We start from the raw sequence: 17,057 nt of genomic DNA, 5'->3' as shown, positions 1-17,057 counted from the left end.
TATAAATCATACCTATGATAAACCCCTTAAACCGTCTTTCCTTACTGTGGTCTTACTTAGTCAATCACGCAACGCATTCTGGGAAGTTTAAGACGCTTGAAGAAAACAAACATGGCGGACTCTTCTTTAAAACGCCGACGATCCCAATTAACTAGTTATTGAAATATAATGAAGAAAAATATATAATTCTGGGGACATTTTATGAAACTGCCACTAATGCACTGAAACACAAAGCGTGGAATAAAAGCAAAGTAAACCGGCGCCACCCGCTGTGTGCGGTCTGTGAAAGATGTAGAAACGATCGAAGAATATAATTTATGAGGAAACATCCGCGTACTGGAGCAGGACCTCCCTAAAACCTTTCCGATCAGTTATTATTGTCATGCATTTCTTGCCAGACGCCCTTATCCAGTGCGACTTACAGGATACAGAGGTGCTAAATACAGTACAAAATTACAAATCGGGCATAATTAATAATTAAGTGCAGGTCAAATATCCAGTTTCTTACTGAAACCTTTGGAGAGGAGTCTGGATGTTGTGGCGATTGGCGGTGGAGGAGCATCCACCTGTCAGCATCAGTGAGTGTCGCTGTAGCTTCAGACAAGCAGTTTCAATGGAAAGATACTTTAGGGGGTGAGGAGGCTAACTTTTCAGGATAAGTATAAGACTTAGTGAGTTGCATACAAAATTAACTTGCATTAGACTAATCTGTCAAATTAAGACCAGTCTAATGGTCAAGACTAGTCTAATATAGTTTTATACAACCGGCCCCAGCTGGTGCTCTGCAAAGCAAGTGCATGTATCATTTTACATACACTTAGATGTGCAGTTGAGATTATGAAGATGTTTACATCAGATGACCATAAACAAGAGACTTGACAACATATTGATATTTATTGACACTGAAACACGTTGGTGTCTTATGTTTTGTAGCAAACAGAAATCCAGACATTACAAAGAGAAAGGAACAAATACAATAGTTCACCAGTTTCCCTTATTGCTGAGGAAGGAAATTCTTTCCCAGAGTTCATGTAAAAAAATCCAGCTGCACTCTCTCTTTTTTTGGCATAAAAAGTAAATGTTTTCACACTTCAAATTATTTAAATTAAAACAAAAACGTGGCAACATAAATAGACAAACAACAATTTTCACAGAAGGCCTAACTCTGCTCCAAAGGTTATCGCTCTCCAATTAAAATGTGCGGTCATAAAAAGGACATTAAAATCAGGATACAAACAATAATCTGATTCTGCATGAGAAGTCCCCAAACAATTCGGCAGAGTTCTTCAAACCTGGACCTCCACCGGACCTCTTAATTAGTGATTGGAGGACTGGATTTGGAGAATACACCTCAACACACACTTTTATGGAATGATTATTTTCCGTGTGAAAAATGGTCAGGGGCAGCAGGTGGAGATGGTGACGTTGATGCCAAGGTTGCCGTTGTCGGCAAAGAGGTGTGCGATGGCAGTGTCAAACACCAGGCAGTCACTGTTCATGATGGCGGCTGCCACGCCGTCATGGATGGAGCGGGGTGTGGCCTCCCAGGTGAGCCGGCGCCGGCTGCCGTTGAGCTCCAGGCGGTAGGCGAAGTTCTCTGCCTGCTTGCGCGTGCCGATCAGCAGCACGATGGCGAAGAACTGCTGGTGGCCCTCATACTTCTCCTGCTTCTCCAGCACGAGCATGAAGTGGTGGCCAAAACAGGACTGCATCATGACCCAGTCCACTGCACCTGGCAGGTTGATGTCTGTGGCCAGGAAGACGATGTCCTCGCCCTGCAGGGTGGTGATGGACTTGTGGGCGTGCATCAGGTGGGGCATCACCGCTTCCAGGGAGCCCTGCCACTTACAGGAGGCACCCGGGCAGGGGCAGGCGTAGGGCCGGAACTCGCACACCTCCTCGTGCTCCGGCTTCTCACTGTGGTGCAGGGTCAGCGAGCAGCCCGTGGAGGCGTACTGAGGAGGGGGAGCAAAATAAATGCTATTGAGAAAAATCAAAGTTCCTCAAATTCTTCACAGACGCAGCTCGCTATGAGATTATTATTATTTAAATTTCTTGGCAGACGCCGTTACAGTTTTCAAAAGAAACTGTTTTAAAGCGTATCAACAGCTAAGGGGTGGGGTAGGCAGAGTACAAATTTGAGTAAAATTGCAGTATAATTAGAATTAGAGTAGAATTAAAAATGCTAAAACTACATAAGCAATCAGGTGCACAGTGTAATAGAAATTGCAGAAGAGCAAGAGATTGAAAAGCAGGACAAGCAGAAGTACAGCCCTGTGCTCCTTGCTCTAGATTTAGTGTTTGTCATACAGAGGGGAAACTGATGGGAGGTCACCTTTTGTGTGTACGGTTAAAGTGCCTACAGCACAGCAAAGTGTTTTTTTTGTTTTTTTTTTACCACCATTTTATATATTCATATTCTACGAGTAGGGATTATTTTCAGCTTTTGTTTACATTATGGAGAGTCAGCAAATAAAACTTAAAAACTAACCAATCGCAAGTTAACAAGTAGTATTTGGACGTGTTCAATTAGGTATCATCACCTGCAGGGCACCGACTCTCGACCCTCTGCTCCAGAGCCCTAAACACTACTCCATACTGCTGCCCACTTATGACATCAGCCTGGAAATCTCTAGGAGGAATTTAGATATTCAGAAATTCTTTAAGGCTGCCCTGATAGGCCCTGAAATCTTGGATTTCTACATAATGAAACTGACTTTCTTGTGCCAAAATCTGCAACGAACTGCACAGAAGATAACCCACATATGCACACCATCAGAAATTCCTTTGGGTTGGAGGATAAGCACAGCACGTTCTCACATGCCCCTAACAGTTTACCGAAAGTCATTCGGCAAAGCAAATTACTTCGTAAAACATACATCAACACATCTGGACAGTGTGGGACTCTAGTGACTGGACACTGTGTTATTTTCGTTGGGGAAACATGGGGAAGGGCCAATTGCCATTCTGCTTTTAACACTCTCCCCTTTTACTTCCTTATCTGCTCTGCATCCACTTGAAAGCCTAACCTACTATTCCTCTGACACTATAGTTAAATATAGTGCATTCTGCACAGCCCTCTCTTTTCACCATCCCACGGGACACAAATACCTGACGCCAACTATTCTGCAGTCGCTAATCTTCAAGACAAGTAGCACATGACACAGGTCTTGTCATACGCAGTTTATTTAAGTCTGGCCCTTAGATTAGAGTAGTCTGCAGATTTCTGTCGTGTCCCGAACTTATCCAAAACAAAATGAATGAAAAGCACAACCCTGTTAGAAGCTTATATAAATAGGCAAGCATTAGAAAGGGTAAACAAACGATGTGCTAATGTCTATGAAGAAAGTACACAGCCTACTGTTTCAGTATTGCCTACTGTTTCAGTATTGCAGTCTGCTACACAAGGGCTGTCTGCGAGATTTCGTCCATCAGTGTTACATCACCTAGCTGTACGATTAAAAAGAACATGTATTTTATCATTACCACGGTGGAAAGTCAATCACATTACAGATACATTTTTTTAAACACCACCACCAGTGTTTGTACTTTGTATTTATTTTAAACTTAGATGTGTGTTATGTGTGTTAATTTGCTGTTTTGTTTGGAATCTAGTATTATCTTATAACATGATAGCAAAATGTGTTAATTTATCCAAAAAGAGACAGGAAATTCACCCCTTTAGTGTAGTGTATTAATGTGGAAGGTATTTTTTAGATGTTTAACATTGTTAGTTAGGTCTACTAGCTGCTAGTCCCAAGATAAATACAGATACAGTTTTTCTACTTATGAATTGTGGTATTTTCAAAAGACAAAACATGCATTTGTGACTCTACTTTAAAGGCTTTGTTCATAACAGTTAAAACAGTAGGACAGTGGGACTTAAATCAATTGCTAATGTAAATCGGTTGTGGTGGACGGTTGCTAGAGAGCACATGCACACGCAAATTAAAATGTGTTGTGAACGGACTTCAGGTGGATTTTATAACACATGCAAAGGGTGTATGGTGATGCTGCTGTCACCATAAGAAAGCCATGACGCACAGCACCTAATCGCCAAAACAGCTCGGCGTGACAGGATGGGCGTGCATGTAGTATCCCCCCGACAGACTGACAGTGAGGACTAAACATCGCCAGCGTCCAAACACCGCTGCCAGTCCTTTAAGGATGGAGGAGGATGAGTTTGTATCCTCCTCCCTATCTCTGGTCCCCGCCTGTCGAAACTGGAGCTAAGCTGAACTGCCGTGGTTACCCAAAACTACCTCACACCCTTGTTGGGAGTTATACGTGGCCATAGAAATGTCACACTAAACAGATCTGTCAACACTAATTAGTTACAATAAAATATCCAGCAATAGCTCCATCTCGAACAGCCCAAAAGTGTACACACACACAACAAATACACAAAACAACTTTGCACTATTTTCAAGAGCAACCTTTTCCCTTCTGCCAAGGGGGGTCACGGTGACATGAGCACCCAGCTGTGTCTTGCGAGGTTAATACGCACCTTGCACGGGAAAAGCACGGCAGACGCCACTTTCTCCATGGCCAGGTTCCGGATGCTAGGGGTGAGGGATCCCCTGCACGTCGGGCAGCAGGTCAGTTTCTGGCGGCATTGGTTACACACCAGGTGCCCCGCTTGGCACTGCAGTATCGGAGGGAGCACATAGTCGAAGCAGACCGGGCACTCGAACAGCGAGGCGAGCTCGTGTTGCTGCGGGGACACGGCTCCCTGCCCGGGGATGGTGGCGCTGGGTCGCACGGAGACGGGGCTCGGGGCTGCCGCGGAAGGGGCGTGTTGCGGCGGCGGCGGCTGCTGTTTGATGCAGGTCTTATTCGCACTAGGTCCGGTCGAGGACGGGCGGCTCATCGCTAGCGGGATAAACCATCGAAGCTCCAGTGAGAGTCTGTATCGTGTCCAACAACGACGACCAGATCCGACCCAGCTGTGTTAGCGCTATGCTCAAAATCCATCCAATTTACTTGGGATAGCTGCTGCGGCTCTGGGCAAGTTTGCTCAGATGCACGGTCCGGCTGCAGTCGCTGGTGCAGGGACAGATCGAATAACCCCGGGAGCTCGTGCAAATCAATACATTCTGCTTTTAATTTACAATTTCAAAAACTTCACGACCAAAACAACCGATTCGGACTGTTGCCTGACTTGTTTCCCGGCTGTCCTGCTGTTCTGGAACATTACACGCCGACTCGACGCCGAGGATTTAGTGCGTTGCCCAGGCGTCCGGACGTGATGACGCGTAATGGTAGGCTGTCACTTTATGGGCGTTCCCACAAGAGAGGGGAATAAGTATCTTTACTAATATTTTAGGATAGTAATAAAGTTATGTGCAGTTTGCTTGCAGGGAAGTATTTGAGGGTTTGCAAAGAGATGTCATCAGGCATACCTAATTGAAAAAAAAAAAAAAACCAAAGGCTGTATCACTCCAGTTCTGTTCTGTAAAAGTTGTGTTTTTCTCTTTCCTTCCCAGGAGGTTTCAGATCAAGGCTGGTGTATTTGTGAAGAGATCCGAATATGGACCCTTTGAGCGACATTTGTGTAGAAGGACAGTTGTGTCTTGCCTCAGTGACTGTTAGGAAGAAGGAGGTATGTGGAGTTTGCCTTTATTTGACTTTATGACACTTACACAGATAAGCAATTAGACAACTTTTTCACATGGCCACTGTTATTGGGCAATTTTTGTGTGACAGATATTTTTTGTAGTTGCATATTTTAATTACAGATGAAAAGCTTTAAAATAAACATCTGTTAACATGAAGTGGGTGGGAAACTGGGAGTCAAAAGCCTTTTTTGAATGAGTCAAACACTATTTTTGGAAAATACATAACACATAAAAAAGATCAGTCAAAAAAGCGTAATTTACAAAGCTGGTGCCTGAAGCAGTCTGTCTGCGCCTGCAATGTCCACAGGGTACCAGCGATGCATGAACATGAACACTGTGAGTGTGAATACAGAACGGTAATGGGATGGGAGGGAATTCAGGGATTACAGGTGCTTTGTTCAGAAAAAAGGCACGGTTCCATTCCAGTCAATGGCTGCTCCTTGCCACTTAGACCTAATGGTCATCTCCACAGACGGGAACCTCTTCTCGGGATCCCCGGCCACCTTCCCTGGACTGGGGTCCTCCTCCCAGTGATGTGAGTGGGTGTCTGAAACAAATGCAGAGCATGACCGCCAAAATCACAGTCCTTTTTATGCGTTGAGTTTGGGTTTATTTATTTTTAAACCAGGTTGTTGACCCTTTCATCCAAGTTGCTCTACAAATTCTGGAACCTGTTTTATACAGTTGTCACCTTTTAGACATGAGTCCAGAGCCCTGACCACTGCTTCAACATTGCTTCCATATAAGTCAACGTAATGATGCTGTGGGGCCTACCTATGGTGAGCTGGACAGTGTTTTTCTGTGATGGCTGTCCATTGTAGAAATAGAGGTCAAACAGATGCTCCATCTTCCAGTCGGACAGGAGGGAACGGTTCGTGCTGAATATCACGCTGTATGTTCCATTGATGAAGCACAGCCAGATGGGCAGTTTGGGGGTTTTCAACATGCTCCCAACCTTCGGGGCAAGGAGGCAGCATGAGGATCAATTACTGTTGAAAGAAATTAGCTCATCTTGTTCTAAATTGTTAGGAAACCCAATACGTGGGTTTGACTAAGGTTTGAAAGTGTTATTATGTTTGTGTTCTGAGTCATAGCATCTTAAATGGGTAAACATGTCACACACACACACACACTACCTTTTATCAGAATTGTGTTTACTCTCAGTGAGTGTAGGGATATATAATTAAATGGCTGGAACTTTGAAGAGATTGAAAGCAGTGATTCACTATATAGTTTTCATTATGAGTCACACTTGCAGGGGATAGATTGTAGGCTCAAGGTCTTTCAAAGCTGTAGGACATCAGACTGAAAAATAAGAACCCTGGGATGTAGCATGAAGGATTTAGAAAGAAGCCAGGGTGTGCTGATGCTCCATAAACCTCCAAAAAACAAATCTAAGAAACCAAGCAATGTAAAATATTGGATGTCTACTTGGTTGTTTTGAGTGTGATTAGCCTAAGTATCATAATCTTAAGTGCTTGTATTAAAAATATCTGTACAAAACATGTCTCTTAAACAGTTTCTAAACAGGGTGAAGGAAAATTATATATGCAAACAGCTTTTTATTTGTATGTATTTTGTATTATTATTGTTTTTCTACCATTCAGCTACACAAGCTGAAGCCTTGAAGACTAAATGCCACAGCTGTTGTTGTCATGGTAAGGGCATTCAAGTCAGTAATGAATTAACCCTTACTATATCCCCATGCTTTGAATTTCCTGCCCAAATAACCAGTTTTGACAGAAAAAAGAACTGAAAAAAACCACACTAAACAAAAAAACAGCCATATCCACTAATTTCAACGTGTTTGAAATGTCAGTAACATCCTCACTTCTGTGGTTGGTGGGCTCAGTATTTGGGTCAGTGGCAGTGTTGTAGCATTACTTTTTCCCAGGGTAGGAGCAAGGGTAAGAGAAATTAAAAATATGAACTGTACCAAATTCAGTGGGCAGTGAGATTATCCAGTAAGGAGCATGCTCAAATTTTTCTGATCAGGATGTTGCTCGCCTCCCCCCTTTCTACGCAACCGGTCAGCGGGCACTTACTGTGGGCAGCTTGTCCTGCTCCAGCTGCTCCCGGTTCCAGTGCAGGTAGCCCACATCACTGCGGCTCAGGACCCCGTGCAGCGGCTGTGCCAGGAGCTCGCCCTGGGCATTGTACTGGACATTGCCATTGAACATGTTGGGACTGGCTCGGCCTGTCAGCATCAGGTTCACCAGGGCCTGAAACCATCGAGACACACAGGGTACTCAGGGGATGAAAAAGCACACATGTAAACATTGGAAACAAAAGTGTGTCAGGGCATGTAAGGACTTACGCAGCAGTTTTCTCTCTGGCAAAGCACCCACATCGGGCACTGTTTCGTTTAGAATTCCGTTTTTCTTTTAAGCAGCGAAAAAGGTTGTAATTTATTACCTGCCGACAAACAAAGTTCCCAAGACTCATATTTAAGAGGTGAGGAGTGGTGGCGTCTAGGTCTTCTCTTAGCCTTTGATAAATAAATAAGGGATATGAGGATATGACAAATTAATCTTGAACACGAATGGGACACATCAGAGATGCAGTTTTCATTTTATCTGGGAAATCTTTAGCAGAGTTAATGTATCTGTTGTTTGGGATTGTCTGCACTAACATTTCACACATGTAGATGAATAAATAATGTAAATGTTATTTGTTGAACCATGGAGCTACCTTAAAGAAATAGGCCTTTGAATACATTGGAAAGAAATTAAGTAGAAGTAGACCTGTTCCTGACTGTACCTGTCAATCCTCCTTGAAAAAATCAAACTGTACAGGAACAGAATGACACCATGGCTGCCTTCCACTTTAAACTGTTTGAAAAGGGGAAAAAAACACACATTATATGACTGCTTGTTAATTTAAGTGCATCTTATGGCATTAACAGTAATTAAGAAAGCACATCAGTTTTCATTCATCAAATATAAGACATTAATACTGTGCAAAGTTAAAGATTTTATGGTATAAAGAGAATTACCCAGTACAGTGGAACATAACTCGCTCTGCAACCTCTGTATTGAAAAGGAATGACTCATTTCTTACTCACGCATTGGATATGTTCATAAAGAAATTTCCAAGTGTCTTCTTTGTCAGTGAAGTTATACAGCTGCATCTGGAAAAGTTAATTCATGTTCTGTAAATTAATGTTGAATCCAAAACAAGATCAAACGTGGGAACTGCACCCTGTCCCGATCCTACAGCATTCAGATCTCTGTGTAGCTCTATTAATATTGGTGGGGGTGAACTTTTTTGGACACCGATTTCTTTAGAAGACGCAGCCTTTAAAAACAAAGCCTCTTTTTAATTATAATATCACAGAGCTTTGTACTACAGCCAATATGTGCAGTCCATTATTTACTCATTACGTATACTTACTAACGTAGTCCCCGATTCTGGATTTATTCATGTATTCATTTATTTGAAATCCGTGAGATGTTACTATTCAGCTTCAGTAGCATTGTAGGCATTTGTCATTTGATACCTGTTACCTGGTCTGCTACTTGCCTTCTCTGTGAAGTTGTCCACTTTGTAGTCTAGGTTGGGGCTGAAACTGCAGTCTGGGGTTACCAGACACACCGAGCTGCCCTGCCCCTCTCCCGCTGCCCACAGAATATCCGTCAGAGCTGCAGCCAGCGCTTTTTCCTGCTCCTTCTCTGTGACTTCATGCAGGCTGTAACACAGGCAGGGCAAAATAGCAGCATCTTATAATAAGGTCAAAGCATTTTTGTTTTGAAACCTCTGTACCAAAACTGAGCAGAGATTTGAGACACTGGATGCAATCTTACCTTTGCAAGTGGCTGTTATCAGTGTCCTTGTTTCTTGTGTAGAGCAGGTATTTAATGATGTTAGCCTGTATAGCCATCTGGATGGCTCTTGCTCCGCCCTGAAATGAAAGTGGGGAGAACAGGACAAAGTTGAAGGGAATGGACTCAGCTCTCATTTTCCATATAAAAGGATACAAGGGCATTGTATTGATTCTTGTTCGACTACCTGCCCTTTCCACCAGGTTAAGTGGAACTAGTCTCATGATATCTCCAGTAAGAACAGCAGCAGTACAAAGAGCACTAAACCTATATTAGTTCATTTGGGATTAGGAGTGTTGGTTGTTGTTGGAAATGCAATGTTTGCTCTCGAACTGCTTGCACTCATTAATATGATCCAGAGTTATCATGGATAGTAACCTTTCTCTGTCTGCCCGGCACAGCTTGAATTAAGCTTTTCACTTCTGTCTGTTAATCGGCGATTCGGTTGTCTCTGCAGTGAAATGCACCATACATGCCTGCAATACGTACGCGTTCTGCTTCCAGAGCATACGACAAGTCTGAGAAAGGCTCGCGAAACTTAAAGTAGGATTTCTTCCATTCGTAGTTGAAGATGTGAAAAGTGCTGCCGAACAATATCATTCTGAGGTCCTGGGGGAAAAAAAGAACAAGAAAAGTACATCTAAAAGTAGAGAAAATGCAACTTGATATCACTTGATGTGATACCGTACACCCCGCCCCCCAATATGGTATTATAGATAATAGTTGAGCAGTTTGAAGGCAGATGAAGGGAAAATGTGTCCCTTTGTAAAAGTTTTTGAATCGCGAATTGATTTGATCACTGTAACAGATACGTTTGCTGTCACTCAAGGCCTCATTCAGGGCCTGTAAACATGGTGTTTTAGCACAGGAGAGGTCAACAGGCCTGATAACCTTTTACCTGATATATACACTCACCTAAAGGATTATTAGGAACACCATACTAATACTGTGTTTGACCCCCTTTCGCCTTCAGAACTGCCTTAATTCTACGTGGCATTGATTCAACAAGGTGCTGAAAGCATTCTTTAGAAATGTTGGCCCATATTGATAGGATAGCATCTTGCAGTTGATGGAGATTTGTGGGATGCACATCCAGGGCACGAAGCTCCCGTTCCACCACATCCCAAAGATGCTCTATTGGGTTGAGATCTGGTGACTGTGGGGGCCAGTTTAGTACAGTGAACTCATTGTCATGTTCAAGAAACCAATTTGAAATGATTCGACCTTTATGACATGGTGCATTATCCTGCTGGAAGTAGCCATCAGAGGATGGGTACATGGTGGTCATAAAGGGATGGACATGGTCAGAAACAATGCTCAGGTAGGCCGTGGCATTTAAACGATGCCCAATTGGCACTAAGGGGCCTAAAGTGTGCCAAGAAAACATCCCCCACACCATTACACCACCACCACCAGCCTGCACAGTGGTAACAAGGCATGATGGATCCATGTTCTCATTCTGTTTACGCCAAATTCTGACTCTACCATCTGAATGTCTCAACAGAAATCGAGACTCATCAGACCAGGCAACATTTTTCCAGTCTTCAACTGTCCAATTTTGGTGAGCTTGTGCAAATTGTAGCCTCTTTTTTCCTATTTGTAATGGAGATGAATGGTACCCGGTGGGGTCTTCTGCTGTTGTAGCCCATCCGCCTCAAGGTTGTACGTGTTGTGGCTTCACAAATGCTTTGCTGCATACCTCGGTTGTAACGAGTGGTTATTTCAGTCAAAGTTGCTCTTCTATCAGCTTGAATCAGTTGACCCATTCTCCTCTGACCTCTAGCATCAACAAGGCATTTTCGCCCACAGGACTGCCGCATACTGGATGTTTTTCCCTTTTCACACCATTCTTTGTAAACCCTAGAAATGGTTGTGCGTGAAAATCCCAGTAACTGAGCAGATTGTGAAATACTCAGACCGGCCTGTCTGGCACCAACAACCATGCCACGCTCAAAATAGCTTAAATCACCTTTCTTTCCCATTCAGACATTCAGTTTGGAGTTCAGGAGATTGTCTTGACCAGGACCACACCCCTAAATGCATTGAAGCAACTGCCATGTGATTGGTTGGTTAGATAATTGCATTAATGAGAAATTGAACAGGTGTTCCTAATAATCCTTTAGGTGAGTGTACCTCTACGTGGAAACACCCTTCTTCACTTGCATTACCTCCACATCAACCCTAAAGCAGGAACAGCTCCCCCCCAGGTCTAAAACTTGGTAGTGCTGGCTCTGACAACATTCTAGTAGGAAAGCTGCTTTGTCTGAGGGCTATCTTCCTGTATCACTTTGAGCAGCTGGCCAGTTTTCTGATTTTCCTTGAATTGTGCACAGTTTTCTGTGGGTCATGAATACATTACGTTTCCTATTCTTGAGCATGGAGTGAGCAGGGATACTCTGTGCTTCACACAGCATCCGAACAAGCTCCCTTTGTTTGATGGGGCAAGGCCCGGTAGAGTTACAGATCATGTTTAAGAGATGAGTTGGACTAACCACTGCCATCTCCAGAGTGACCGGCATGCCTCCCAGACTTGGCGACACCAGGAGGGCGTTCGGGATGGAGTAAGGCACCGAGAAAGAGGAGAGCTGCCCGTGAGGTTTGTTGCAGGAGGACAGAGGCTTGCCCACCGTGTCCTCCCCATCCTCCTCAGACTTGTGGCTATCCTGGTGTTTCTGTATTGGAGCAAGAGAGACTCAAGGGTTATATTACACACTGACCTATTTGTTTTATGTATTTTTTTCTTGGTACTGTACAACGCTGCCACTGGGAATACATACATACATACATACATGAATGCATGCATATGTGCAAACATACCAAAAAAGAAAAGTAAAGCCGTATTTTTCTTTGCCCCTACTATGACTGCCCATATCTCTGAATACAATTTCAAAAGCGAGCGCCAAGGCAGGAGGTGAAGACGCTCTCTCGGAAGCGCCCCCCTGATCCCGGTGCACTCTGTGGTGATGGCAGCCCCAAGGCTCGGCGTGGGCCCTGTATCCGGTGACAACAGGTCTGCCAGCTTGCAGGCAGAGAGATGACAAGGGCAGTGTGCCTACATCGCCCGTGGCGGCAGGACCAACTCACGTCTTGGTTCCGCTTCACTTCCTCCTGCAGGATCTCAATGTAGCTCAGCTTTGAGGGCTCCAGGTTCCTGGGAGGGGCTGAGGCCTCTTCACAGCTTTCCATAGCTTGGGCAGGTGAAAGCGGCAGAGGGATAGGCTAGGCGGATGCCAGTGCTGAAAGCAGAGGCTGCACAGAGAGAATTTCTCTTCCCTGTCTCCTGCCCTATAAGTTACAGGTAAAGCTGTAGCAGGTAATGCTACACACTACACTCCACAGCCATTATTGGAAGATCAGGTTTGGTGATGAAACCACAACAAGAGGGAGGGAGGGGGAGGGTAATCCCTTGGATTACATTAGGTAATGAGGTAATTTAACATGGCAACAAATGAGTGTCTTGAATTACCCCAGCAGTGTATACATACAATGTAGTATACTCAAATAACCCTTGTGATTCATATATTGAAGTTAACATTTGTGGATGTTCTTTAAATAGTGTTTAGCTACATTTGCTCAAATTAAATTACTTTAAATATAAATTCTAATCTAAGTCTTTTAATATGTCACAATCATATGAACTCTGAAAGCAGTCTAGAAACAAAACCACAAAACAAAAATGAAACCAAAGCAATATCCTACCTTAACCATCCCATCTTTTAATTCCAACCTGCAAAGACAAAAGTACATATATATACTTTTTGCTATTTTTTATTATATTGGTATAACACTAGCTTTATTTTGGGAGAACATTTTCTGTCAGTTCTGCCAGAAAAGTGATGTAGCATATCATACACATGGTACATAATTAATCCGCCACATAATGTAAAGTGAAGGTTTTCTGTTCTGGAACAACAGCGCACAGCAACTTTTATAAAATAATTAAATGTGAAGAAAAGGAGGAGGTGGAAGAATGATTTCCAGCCATGTTTTGGGCAATAAGAAATAACCTGTGCAAAGCGTTCCTTACCCTCGGGAGTTGAAGATTTCCCTCCATTTGTCCAGGTCACAAATTCTGCTAGCGATGTCATTGAGTTCCCCGCTGTGATAGGCATGCTCAGTGCTGTCCGCATTTTCTTCCATCTGCAAGTGGCACAAATCAAATGCTGCAAGAGTTACCATTTACACCTCTGCCTGCCAGCAACACACAGGCCTGGGTAATGAGCAGTGGCCTTTTTACAGAATGACCAGGCTGACCGCTTGGCCAGTTTGCAATAGCCAAACATGGCACCATTGATCAGAATCGGTATCAATCACAGACTGGCAGGCCGGAGCTCTTCACTCGCAGTCATCCTATCAGGCTGTGATGAATGTTTCATTAGAGTGTGAATTACTGTGAGGCTCTTGTCCTTTACTTGCACACACCACTGCTCTCTCTCTTTTTCTCTGTCGGGGGGGGTTATCTCTAAAATGATATATTTTGTCAGACAAAGCATCAATGCAGGGAAGCAGGCATTGCTGTTGTTTTTATCTAAAGAAAGTTGTGTTCCTGTTGACCGGTGTCGAAAGTGAAGCTCTGCCTGGCAAAGCTAAGGCAAAACTGCCGCAACTGTGACCTGCTTATTGTTTTTGAGTAGTCTGGCACAATGTTAAGCAAAAAATGAAATTATGTAAAACAAATGCAGCATTCGTCCATAAGAGATTGTTAGTGGTACGCATGATTATTATTAATCTATGGATCTGCTTGCTGTTGGGTTAATGATGTATGGTAAATTTGAGGTTGACTAACTGATAGTACTTCCTTGTTTTGTGGTTAAAATCGTTCTGTCTATTAGATAAGCAGTAGGGTTGTCAGTCAGTTAATGTGCTGTTGGAATTATTTTTTAAACTGAGCACCATCCCAGCTAAAGCAGGGAGCTGTGTGCAATAAGGTTATATCTTGAAAGCACAGTTGTCTGTAGTGTTGACTCAACAGTACATTCTATGGAACAGAATAGGTATGGTAGACCATTATATACACTTTAACTGTCCCATTGAGGTTTGCGTCTGGAGGGAAATTTTGCCTGGCAGCACAAGCACAATGCCACTGACAGATAGATTGCCTGTGCTATGGTTACCTGTTGCTGGAGGCTTTGTGTTTGTGTGTGTGTGTGTGTGTGTATATATATATATATATATATATATATATATATATATATATATATATATACACTGAACCATTCATTAGTGGATAGTTTTGTAAATGTAGTGTTGTATATTGATTATATTTCACTCGTGAATGTTCACTTGTCTGTCAGATGAATACATAATGCTAATAATTCACCAGCTGCAGTTACTAAGATTATATGGGAAGAACAACAGTGTCACACAAGAAGGTCCTCTCTACAAACTGCTGGCCTGTTTCACATTCTTGAAATGCATAGTAATCATAATATATTGATTCAGGACATTGTATTTGAGTGTAGTGCAAATTTAGCATCATAACAAATGTATATATGCAAATAATAGGTCCAGGGAGTCTATGCAAATAGACATGCCATTAAAATGAAATTTCAGAGGAATATCACAGTTGATATGTCAGTCTTTTTATGGTGAAGAATTAAATTGTTCTGTAATTACAATGCAGCAGAGTAAGGGATTAATTAAAATGTCTTCTCTTCTCTCTCTCTCACACACACACCCCCTATGTGTCTATAGCTAACAGATTTATTTTAACACACAGTAGAAAATAAATGTTGGTCATTTTATAATCATTGCTAAAATAATAAATATGCAACAAATCAATCCAACATCATTAAAAAAAGCACAAAATATCAGGATTCACATAGGTTATTAAAGCTGCTGTTCATTAGATTTGACAACTCCAGATATACATCAGTGCCATTTGATATAAACCTTCCTGCGGCGTCTACCCGCTGATATGGGTCACTGAAGCACTACCTTTGCAATGAGGACACGTGTAAACTTATCTGTCTTAGAAAGTAAGTAAAGAAAGTCATCAGGCAAAATCTCCTCAATTCAAATCTGGGAACCGAATCTTCGAAGTGAAACTAAATACTTGTCTAACAAGCCTTTCACTGTATGCTTTCTGGTAACTAAGGGGAGCTACTTGATGATAATAAATTACAATGGCTCCACATTGCAGTCTTGCCATACAAAGTCTTGCGTACTTTTGGAACTTGGAGTGCTTAATCCCTTCGATAGAACATTTACAGTTTAAAATATTTAGGCACCTCAGTTTGATTTCAGTAATTTTAAAATTGAATATTATTTGCTGTACATGATACTTAAGTCACTTCAGGTAAACAGGCTTATTCAACAGCTACCTTATGCCTCTGCTGTTGTATCTGATTGTGTGATGTCTAAATATATAGCAAGACAAAAACGTGCATTGTATGTGGGGAAAAAAGTTACTTTCCCCTCTCCCATTTCAGCACTCTTTCCCTCACACATAAGTTCATTAATGCCACAGAGCACTTATTTGGAAGCTTTGATACAGAAATTCATCTGGGTGTCGATACTCAACTTCTTAATTTATCCAGGGCTAGACAAAGTTCTGCAACAGATCTTTCTTGTGATCTGCATATCAATGCACAAGTCTGTGCACTTTGAGAGGCTCACTTCCAGGACTCTCCAGGAGTCTCACTTCTGTTTTTTGTTTCTAAGCTGCCTCTCAACACGCTTTGCACAGGTGCAGGCGCTGTGAAATACTTACCACTAAGAGTGCTGGAGGAAGGTTTTTACACCTCAGGGTGGGACATCCAGAAGGAACAAAATCACCAAGTCAGGACTCTTTGTGGAGTTAAAGGCAGTCTGCTTTGATTGGCTTCACTCAGCAGACTGTGACGGGCATTGTTCTTGCAGCGGACTGGGTTTGAGGAGTGCCTGGCCACAGTGCTGTACTGGCCTTTTATTCGTGTTGCAATGGGCAGGGCAATCTGACAGCCACACTGTGGTTATAGGTGTCAGTCTCTGTCGGTGCTGCATATTAATGAAGCAGCAAACTGTAACAGTACACACTCCCTCTCAAAAACACAACCAAGCAGTTACAATTGCAAGATAAGTTAATAATGTATCGCTAAACAGTGCGAAATGTAACCTTTAATTAAACACGAAGGTCGTGTTCACGTTGAGCAGATTTCCGCAGTTCTGCACAGATCTGCAGAATTCCCCAATCCCATTGGCGGAGCCGCGCAGATCCGCGCAAATCTGCGCAGAAGGTTCTGAGATTTTTCTCAAGTGTATTCAACTGTCACCGATAGCAACCGGCCCCCATGGTCATCTTTACGTTCTTCAGTCCTAGAAATATATTTCACAAATCGTGTTCAGTGCACTTCAACTTAAGAAGAAAAAAATCTTAAACATTTTCGTTGAAAAGAGCATTTACAATTTTAAATATTGAACTTTATTTTTGGTGAAATGCAAAAGTGACAAAACTGCGACGCACGTTAACACTGCCACCTGCGGGAAGCTCTGTGTTTGAATAGGAAAGACAAAAATATGAGTATTTTAAGAAATCCGCTTTTTTTCCTCATAGAAATCAAATTATAAACGCTATTTTGAGATTTGTGAAAGCGGAGACATCTAGGTCCAATCTCCTAAAGGAATGTTTTATGCCTTG

The 17,057-nt window shown here is 42.6% G+C and overlaps 2 protein-coding genes across 2 annotated transcripts; both read right to left on the bottom strand.

Annotated features, from left to right (window-relative positions):
• Window positions 1–875: 875 nt before the first annotated feature.
• LOC136753435 (E3 ubiquitin-protein ligase SIAH2) lies at window positions 876–5,418 on the bottom strand. The gene is made up of 2 exons (XM_066709547.1): window positions 4,508–5,418; window positions 876–1,955 (listed from the first exon to the last, which is right to left on the bottom strand). Exons 1-2 carry the CDS (start codon window positions 4,868–4,870, stop codon window positions 1,398–1,400), a joined length of 921 nt encoding a protein of 306 aa, XP_066565644.1. The 5' UTR covers window positions 4,871–5,418; the 3' UTR covers window positions 876–1,397.
• Window positions 5,419–5,608: 190 nt separating this feature from the next.
• mindy4b (MINDY family member 4B) lies at window positions 5,609–16,360 on the bottom strand. Its single transcript, XM_066709549.1, has 13 exons — window positions 16,152–16,360; window positions 13,467–13,579; window positions 13,139–13,166; window positions 11,932–12,111; window positions 9,929–10,048; window positions 9,422–9,519; window positions 9,141–9,306; window positions 8,683–8,748; window positions 8,379–8,449; window positions 8,034–8,106; window positions 7,664–7,840; window positions 6,393–6,573; window positions 5,609–6,165 (listed from the first exon to the last, which is right to left on the bottom strand). Exons 2-13 carry the CDS (start codon window positions 13,577–13,579, stop codon window positions 6,017–6,019), a joined length of 1,422 nt encoding a protein of 473 aa, XP_066565646.1. The 5' UTR covers window positions 16,152–16,360; the 3' UTR covers window positions 5,609–6,016.
• Between the last annotated feature and the right edge of the window lie 697 nt (window positions 16,361–17,057).

This window comes from Amia ocellicauda, chromosome 7 (assembly GCF_036373705.1).
Source record: "Amia ocellicauda isolate fAmiCal2 chromosome 7, fAmiCal2.hap1, whole genome shotgun sequence".
Lineage (NCBI taxonomy): Eukaryota > Metazoa > Chordata > Actinopteri > Amiiformes > Amiidae > Amia > Amia ocellicauda.
Note: the sequence above shows the minus strand (reverse complement) of the source record. Positions and strands in the feature narration are given on the sequence as shown.